Source organism: Chelon labrosus (assembly GCF_963514085.1).
Source record: "Chelon labrosus genome assembly, chromosome: 21".
Classification (NCBI taxonomy): Eukaryota; Metazoa; Chordata; class Actinopteri; order Mugiliformes; family Mugilidae; genus Chelon; species Chelon labrosus.
In genome coordinates, this window is record NC_140354.1 from 7,554,245 (window position 1) to 7,563,683 (window position 9,439).

A 9,439-nucleotide genomic window follows, 5' to 3' on the forward strand; every position below is an offset into this window, starting at 1 on the left:
GACATGTGATTTCACATCTCTCACATATTAATGTGTAAACATAATGTTTTCTGCTGAAGGACACACATGTGATTAGACACATGCATGTAGTTTGCCTGACTTAAATAGCACAGCGCACATGTCACGAATTGACACGAATCAAGGACGATAAAGAAGACTTTTTTTTTTCCGTGCCTGTAATCTGTGAGCGGAGTTACAGATTCAGACTATTACCTCATCTTGTGTGACATCCTGGCACAAACAAAGACCGCTGATCACAGATGGAAAACGTTTCCAGAAGAAATCAGAACGCAAGCCTCAGCAACACAAACATCAAATGATGTGTTTAGAAAATGATGCAGAAATCATTTTTTTAAAAAGCTGAGAAACCTTGATTATATATATAGAAAGACTCAAGTAATACACAGAAAGAAAAACATTCCTGACAGACCTAGGTGTTTTCCATTAAATCTTTTTTTGGCCACGATAGGAATCCATCTAATTGTAAAAACTGTTTTACAGCTTGTGCATGATGCAAGTGAAATGTGCCACTTGTTTGTTTGTTCTTTGTCTACTTTTAGGACTGATGTATAGAAATGTAGAAAATTCAAAGGGCGGAAAAACTAAGCGAAACTGTATATACAGGAGTATGTGATGCGCGGTAGTAACTAATTTAATCCCGCAGAGGGCAGTAATACCGTCGTAGCGTCGAAACTGCCGAAAAGAAGAAGAACTACAAACGCTTTCCGTGTTGTAGTTTTTGACGACTGCGCGTAAGCGTACCCCTACCGGAAGTTTCACTGGCGACTACACGCTTTGGGCTTTGAGTCGTGAAGCTAGCTAGTGTTAGCTTGCTGAAGTTGACATTACGTTTTCCCGAGAACAGTCTTTCTCTCAGGGGAAGAAATGCATTCGTTAAACGGAAAAACGGATGTTAAGTTTGTAAGTCACACCACATTACATATCGTTTTCTATATTTGTTTGTTGTCGCTAGCTAAGTTAACTTTAGCTGAATTGCTAGCTTGGGGAGCTTGCGTAGCCTGAACGTTGTTGAAGTTATTGTTACTATACTTTGACTCGGAGAGACGTCTAATAAAATATATTTGTGTTTAAAATATTGACATTATGAGCACATGTTTGTTGTCAATTTAGTCATTATAGATAAGCACTGGGGAAAAAATCACCGTTACAGGTTGTCGCGCTACAATGTTAGCTTTAGCTTAACGGAACCCCTCCAGAAGTTATCTTGAAGTGTTAACCCCTGTGATGTCTGGCTGTCCTCTCTGTTAGGAGGACGATGATCTGCCTTATGAAGAGGAGATTATCAGGAATCCGTATTCAGTCAAGTGCTGGATGCGTTATATTGAATTCAAACAGAATGGAGCCAAAACCACCCTCAACATGATCTATGAGCGGGCTCTGAAGGAACTGCCTGGAAGGTAAACAACAAGGTTACGTTGTAAAGAAAGCATTGTCATTTTAGTAATAAGCATATACCTGCAGATGCATTCTCTGTTGTTAAAATGTTACTAGCACTGTTGTACGTTGTTAAAATAAAAGTACATACAAACAAGAGATAGTGGTAAGATGGACTTATCAAGATCTTGTATAACAGCTATTTTATTCACAGCCTAACTCCTCTTAACAACATTGTCTCCTTTTTACAGCTACAAGTTATGGTACAATTACCTGAGAGAGAGACGGAAACAAGTTAAAGGAAAATGTATCACTGAACCAGCCTTCGAAGAGGTCAATAATTGCCACGAAAGGGCACTGGTGTTCATGCATAAGGTAATACCTATGACGCTAAATAGAAATAACATGGGATTGTTGTCTGCGGGAGGTGTGCTTTAAACTAACCACCTGCCTTTCCTTAAACTAGATGCCCAGGATATGGCTCGATTACTGCCAGTTCCTCGTGTCTCAATGCAAGATCACGAGAAGTCGGCGAACATTCGACCGCGCGCTCCGAGCTCTCCCTGTCACTCAGCACCCTCGCATCTGGCCTCTGTATCTCCGCTTTGTCCGTAACCTGCCCCTGCCTGAGACGGCCATCCGGGTGTACCGCAGGTACCTTAAGGTGAGCACAACCCAGGTCAATAACGAGAGCTATCGTTTAGGGTACTTATTTCAAAGCTTATGGTATTTAGACACTTTCATCGATGTTATAGTTTGATATAAATCTGAATGTATGCCTTAAGTTAAGGTTCTTGCCAAATTAAAGGCTGCTGCATCTGCTCCTTTTGACTTAAGTATCTTTCATTTATGATCTAAAGGCTTTGTCATTTGGTATAATAGGATTATTCAAAAAGAAAGCTGTTAATAATTTATGCTGTGGAAATGTAAGTGAATATGTTCTCAAAATGTATTTTCTACTCTTTATACCATGTAGCTCTCTCCAGAGAATGCAGAGGAATACATAGACTACCTACGGTCTGTTGGCCGCTTGGATGAAGCAGCTGTGCGACTAGCAGCTATTGTCAATGATGAAAGCTTTGTATCTAAAGAGGGCAAGTCGAACTATCAAGTAAGATTTCTCACATTAAGTACCTCACAGTGTCCTTGTCTTTTAAGCTGATTGGAAAAATGTTTAAATCCCTCTTCTACATTTATTTCTTGTACAGCTGTGGCATGAGCTTTGCGACCTGATCTCCCAGAATCCTGATAAGGTCACCTCTTTGAATGTGGGAGCCATCATCCGAGGAGGCCTCACCCGCTTCACAGACCAACTTGGAAAACTCTGGTGCTCCTTAGCTGACTATTACATCAGGAGTGGTCACTTTGAGAAAGTGTGTTCCTCTGATCAGTTTTTATACATCAAGCACTTAACTGACTGAAAGATGTTTGACTAACTCGGGCTCTTTACTTGTCTTTGTTTTCTCAGGCACGTGATGTGTATGAGGAGGCCATTCTTACAGTGGTGACAGTGAGGGATTTCACACAAGTGTTTGATAGTTACGCCCAGTTTGAGGAGAGCATGATCGCTGCCAAGATGGAGACCACTGCAGAGATGGGGCAGGATGAAGAAGGTTTGGATTCATTAATACTGATAACACGTTTTTTAACATGTTTTGTCATGCATGCCTTACCTTGTGTCCTTTTCCACCCAGACGACATAGATATGGAGCTTAGACTGGCCCGCTTTGAGCAGCTGATAGCTCGACGGCCCCTCCTGCTGAATAGTGTGCTGTTGAGACAGAACCCCCATAATGTTCATGAATGGCACAAGCGGGTAAAACTGTACGAGGGAACTCCACGGCAGGTCAGCGTTAGGTCTTTTCCTGCATATTTTTGCTAAGCAACAGTGCACACACATAACAAATCCTTTATGTTGAGTATTAACAATCAGTCCATGTGCTCCACGTTCTCTGCAGATCATCAACACGTATACGGAGGCAGTGCAGACTGTGGATCCATTGAAGGCCACGGGGAAGCCTCACTCTCTCTGGGTTTCCTTTGCCAAGTTCTATGAGGAAAATGAGCAACTGGATGATGTAAGTCACTGAGGTGTTTTCACAGCTGTAAACTTTCTGAAATTCTGAAAGATTTTATTTATTTCTCTTCTTAAATATGCATTACATGTTTACTGACTGTACCTCAGGCAAGAACAATCTTTGAGAAGGCTACCAAGGTGAACTACAAGCAGGTAGATGATCTTGCTGCAGTGTGGTGTGAATATGGAGAGATGGAGCTTCGCCACGAGAACTACGAACAGGCTCTACGCATACTGAGGGTAACTCACATGTACTCACATCTGCAGGCATTATAACACATGCACGTAAACTAGATGTTTAGGAAATGAGTGGCATTGTGTAGCAATATTTGTAAGTCTGCAGTTTTCAGCAAGTGCAAAATGTCAGTGGTTGCATCTTCTTAAATGGTACAAACCGTTTACTCTGTACACTTGTGTATCAAACTATTCTTGTCTTTATTTTGATTATTTTAATACAGAAAGCTACAGCCATCCCATCCAAGAAGGCAGAGTACTTTGATGCCTCTGAGCCGGTACAAAACAGAGTGTACAAGTCCTTGAAGGTCTGGTCCATGCTGGCAGACTTGGAGGAAAGTCTTGGCACGTTCCAGGTATGTTCTCTATATGTCTAAGATTTGTAGTTGTATGTTATATAAGTTAAAGATATGCAGTATGTATAAATCACGCGGTAGATAAAATCATCAGGTTATTGTTTTTCTTGACGTTTAATTCTTCCTCCATTCTCGTCCTTCTCTCCTCAGTCTACGAAAGCGGTGTATGACCGCATTATTGATCTCCGCATCGCCACTCCACAGATCATCATCAATTATGCCATGTTCCTTGAAGAGCACAACTATTTTGAGGAAAGCTTTAAGGTAATAACATGAAACTAACCACCATTTCAAAATATATTACTCTTTGTAGCATGTTTTCAAATAATTATTTTTTTAAGGGTACTTAAATCAGAAGTTTTGGCCTATTGGCCGATATTATTTTTATTCAAATTACATTTTACAAAATTATTAATGTAAATGCATTTCATAATTAAGAGATGAGAAACTATTATGACTTGACAACTTTTAATTTATTGACAGCCAACATGTGCAACATATGCCATTCATATTCAGAAAGCAGGCTACGCTTGGTTACTGGTGACACTTTAGACCTATGTAACCTTCCCTGTGGAACTGATTAATGAATAACTTAAAAAATTAGTATGAACAAAAGTTGGCAGATGATGTTGGCGGCTGATGACGTCTAAGCACCTTTATCTTTAATGTCTGTGTTGATATCTTTTTAGGCTTATGAGCGCGGTATCGCTCTCTTCAGGTGGCCAAACGTTTATGACATCTGGAACACGTACCTCACCAAGTTCATTGACCGCTATGGGGGCAAGAAGCTGGAGCGAGCCAGGGATTTATTTGAGCAAGCCCTGGATGGCTGCCCTGCAAAGTTTGCCAAGAGTAAATATATTTATTTGAATTGCCTTTACAGCTTATGCAATATGCATATTCCAGTGTGTTATTCATTTATTTCATTCATGAAAAACTCTAAATCAAAATGTCTTTTTTTTTTTGCAGCTATTTATTTGCTGTATGCTAAACTGGAGGAGGAGTATGGATTGGCGCGGCACGCCATGGCTGTCTATGAAAGAGCGACGCAAGCAGTAGAAACCGACGAGAGACATCACATGTTCAACATCTACATCAAGAGAGCAGCGGAAATTTATGGAGTCACATATACCAGAGCAATTTACCAGAAAGCTATTGAGGTAACATTTTCTTGGCACTTTTGCTCTTGAAAAATATGTGTTTTCTACAGATTTCCTTTTCCTACAGAGGATCTGTTATGAAACTGTTCTATATCTTTTGCAGGATTTCATACGAGACTAGCCCAATTTGATTTATTTTTATATTAGTAATAATGTTTATTACAACCTGTTGTTTGTAGTTAGAGTTGCACGGAAATGGAATTTCAAAGTAACCAATAATTATCTGTTTGTTGTGTCTGATATTGCTATGATAATCAATCTTAGCCTTGCAAGTGCAAACCTTTAAATACTTAAATGTAGTTTTGATTTGTGCTTGACAAGTTTATTTTGCAAATTCAACACCAGTATTTTAGGCTTTAAAAATAATTTGCAATAGTTTATTTTCATATGTAAACCATTATCTCATTACAATGAAGCATATATTTTTTTGTTGTATGTAAATTACAGAAAAATTCATGTACTAAGTAATGCTACTGAACTGAAGTTGCACTACAACTTGCCGTCATCCCACAAGAATACTTTGCATTCCTAGTTATATTCAGTTATTGTACTCAGTGGAGATATGTCTGAGATCTGTGTGCTACTATTGGTGTCTCTCCAGGTCCTTCCTGATGAGCATGCAAGAGACATGTGTCTACGATTTGCTGACATGGAGAGTAAACTGGGTGAGATTGATCGGGGCAGAGCGATCTACTCCTACTGCTCCCAGATCTGTGACCCAAGGGTGAGAGAAACCACGTCCTCCGTCACATCTTTCACAATGAAATGTCACTTTTCTGTCAAAGGTGTGGACATGTTTCACAACGCCTCTCGATATATTTCTGAACACCCATCTTCCAGGTGACGGCTACTTTCTGGCAGACCTGGAAAGAATTTGAGATCCGCCATGGAAATGAGGACACCATTAGAGAGATGCTGAGGATCAAACGCAGTGTCCAGGCTACATACAACACCCAGGTCAACTTTATGTCCTCTCAGATGATGAAGGCCACAACGAGCTCTACAGGAACTGGTGAGACAGCTTGAAACAACTTAACAGTGTCCTCTATTTTGCTCTAGCACCATAAATGGCCTGTGGGCGATAAGGGGACATTATTGAAGTCTCTAGACTCCACAGGAATTCATGTAATAATATATTTCAACTGATGTTTCTGCATTTGTCCTATTGTTTTTTTTTTCTTCTTGTTTCCAGTGTCAGATCTTGCTCCTGGCCAGATGGGAATTGATGACATGAAGATGTTGGAGCAGAAAGCACAACAGCTTGCTGCTGAAGCCGAGCAGGACAAACCCAAGCCCAAAGAGAAGATTCTGTTTGTCAGGTATGTTGTTTGTCTATTATGGGTGTAAAGTAAACTGGACTGAGACACGTAAGCCTTATTTTTGTCCTCTACTTATTTAGGAGTGACACTTCTCGCAGTGAGTTGGCTGAGCTCTCCAAACAAGCCAATCCTGATGAGATTAACATTGATGATGACGATGAGGATGAAGATGAAGACCAAGGTCCAGATGGTGAGTGACAGGCACATTAAAATCAATTTTTTTTAAAAAGCGTTTGATTAAACATTCATGTGGATATGCTTTATTCATGAAAATGCATATATTAATTGTCCTGTCCTCTTGACATTCACAGAGGTGCAACTTGAACAGAAGAGTGTCCCCACAGCTGTCTTTGGAGGGCTTAAAGACGACTGAGAAATAACTCTCACTGAATCTTACAGACTTTTGATATTTCTTGTAATCATTCAGTGGACACCAGTAACTCCATTTCTACGTTTGTTTAAATGTCCAGTTGTGTCTGCTTTATGTTAACAGTATGTGACAAGTGAAAAACAGCCAGAATGGCAGTACTGAAGACACCTCTGTATTTTCTTTGTGGATTTTTGTAGTCCTGTATACAAAGACAATTGTTAGTTTTGGCCACATGGTGTCAGTCTTTCTCAAATATGAGACTCGAGATAATGGTGCAATTGAGCAGTTTTATCTGTCTGTTATGAAATACAATAACGTTTAGTTGTCTGATAACTGTAACTGAAGCCTTGTGGAGTATGACTTTATTTCCAAACAACATTTTGTAAGAGATTTAAGAGTAAAAATACTTTTGTAGCCCTAATACAGACCCTTCTTTATTTAGAGATCCTGCTCGGACTGGAAGCTCTGCCCTAGAAAACACAGGGGAGGAGCATATTTTCTTCAACATTTATTTGTAAATGGAGCTGAGCTTTCAAACTTTGAATTGTTGGCTTTTGGATCACAAGTAGGTGGGAGTCTTGCAAAGCCCGGGATTTTTAAAAAAGGTTTCATAACTTGTAGAGAAATGTCACTATCCAAATGTTAGATTCATGCTCTAGTTGTGCATGTACCTGCTTTACAGTCTACAAATGTTAAAATCCTGTGTTGTTTTTTAAAAAGATTACTTGGTGCGTTGATCATTATTTAGGTTGTAGTTTTGGGTATATTTTGGCCACACTGAATACCAAAACAATGGTTGGGAATTCTGCACGCAGTTTTGGCTGTGACGAGCTAGTCGGAAACTTTCTTTCGGTTTCTTAGCAGTGCAGTTGAAATGACAATTCATTTATACTAGTATAAAACAGTGACTGTCATCTGACTGGACACTTTTCTTGGTTTATTTTGAAATAAATGCAATAGAAACGGGTGCTAAGCATTGAAGTCATTATGTTTATGGTATAGATTTGCAAAAAAGCCTTTATTCAGACATGAGTCAACACATTAAAACCATTAAAATTGTTCTCTTGACAATGTATGCTAAACATAACGTTTGGAGAATTTTCTGTTATGATTAAACACATTGTAGATCTACTTCAGTCTGGTGGAAGAGCCGTAAAGCCTTGTGTTGTTAATTGGGGCCACCCCATCACAAGAATTAAAATGTCTGGGGCCTTGAAAAAAAAGGTACTGACTAGGAATTATTGTTTCTTTCATAATTAGATTAAAATAGCTGAGAGGTAATCCTCTTACAAAGTTACTACAGTGGGGCGCTTGAGGAGCTCTTGGAACTTTGTACATCATGTGATGAGGCACTCTTGAGATTTGTTTTCCATTGTGGATGGTGCTGCAGCAGCACAACACAACTTCAAAAACAACTGGAAAGTCTTGAGTCACAATAATATTAGAGGCAAACTATTTTCTAGATTTAATTTCCTCCTTACTAGTATGTTTAATGTGTTCCTCTCATAAAGTTTTTTTTTATATTGCAGCTTGCTTTAAAATAAGTAAAATAAACATGGCCCTAATCTGCGAGTGTATTATATTGCTGCTGATCTATACTGTGATTATTTAGCCAGGAGTGATATGAATTGTTCTGCTCTAATCAAATTCCTCCTTGGTAACTATCATGTCCTGCATTTAGTCAGAAAGTTGATAACAAATTGAAGAGAACAAATATAGTTGCAATAAACATGCCTGATTTACATAGCCTGTGCACAGAGCTAGGCGTAATCTTGTATGACAGGATCTATTTTTAAAATTTGTTGTGCTCCAGCTGAAAGAAATTAATGGTGAAGATCATCCGCATGGTGGAAGTTTGTGGAACCATTCACTTGACCCGGTCCGTAAGCTATTTATTTTTCTTGAATTTTCGCAATCCAAGACAATAATAGAAAGTTTTTAAATGTGTTTGAAATCTGTGTTGACTTTTGAAAGAAAGAAGTGTAAATAATATGACAGATGTACAAAAATAAAAATGTCTACATCAGGGTATAGCAAACAAAAGCTAAGGCTAATGTTAGCCTCGGAGGTGGAAAGTAAAGTGTATACAATTTTTATTTATTTATTTTATTTTTTACTGTTGTTTTTGAGGTTTTCCAGTTTACGTTGCTCATACTTCTTGTAAACTACACTTCAGTGAGATATAATAATTATCATTCCACTGTGATCTGACCACTTCAAGTTAGACTCACAAAATATTATGCATTATACAGTAAATGTAACAGATAGTATACTAAGAAGAGTACGGCTTATATTTAGAATATTTTATATTATATATATTTACAATAATGAATAAAATGCCATTTTTAGTACGCAAACTCCAATGCTGGAAATATTTTAGTTGTTTGGCTTCCCCATCCAAAAGTTGCCCCCCAGGCGCTCACCTGTGCTCCGGCATATGCACCTGTAGCAGAGGTGACACCACCCTACCTGCTGTCTGCGTTCACAGGGAGGTCCCGCCCCCATTGTCCATGCTGAGTTCCTATTGG

The 9,439-nt window shown here is 39.0% G+C and overlaps 1 protein-coding gene across 1 annotated transcript; it reads left to right on the forward strand.

The window, feature by feature from the left end:
• Window positions 1-767: 767 nt before the first annotated feature.
• Window positions 768-7,878, forward strand: xab2 (XPA binding protein 2). Its single transcript, XM_084570890.1, has 19 exons — window positions 768-921; window positions 1,270-1,418; window positions 1,647-1,770; window positions 1,862-2,059; window positions 2,372-2,506; window positions 2,604-2,768; window positions 2,864-3,008; window positions 3,090-3,241; window positions 3,354-3,473; window positions 3,581-3,712; window positions 3,931-4,062; window positions 4,213-4,326; window positions 4,752-4,914; window positions 5,032-5,222; window positions 5,824-5,946; window positions 6,063-6,234; window positions 6,415-6,541; window positions 6,622-6,731; window positions 6,853-7,878. The coding sequence occupies exons 1-19, from the start codon at window positions 886-888 to the stop codon at window positions 6,912-6,914; spliced, it is 2,550 nt and encodes an 849-aa protein (XP_084427016.1). The 5' UTR covers window positions 768-885; the 3' UTR covers window positions 6,915-7,878.
• Window positions 7,879-9,439: the final 1,561 nt, after the last annotated feature.

What these genes read in the sequence shown, in the direction of transcription:
- xab2 (XM_084570890.1), top strand. Translation starts at nt 886, where the DNA reads ATGCATTCGTTAAACGGAAAAACGGATGTTAAGTTT. An exon ending in TGTACCGCAGGTACCTTAAG is followed by an intron (nt 2,060 to 2,371) that starts GTGAGCACAACC and finishes TATACCATGTAG; the next exon opens with CTCTCTCCAGAGAATGCAGA. An exon ending in GAGAAGATTCTGTTTGTCAG is followed by an intron (nt 6,542 to 6,621) that starts GTATGTTGTTTG and finishes CTACTTATTTAG; the next exon opens with GAGTGACACTTCTCGCAGTG.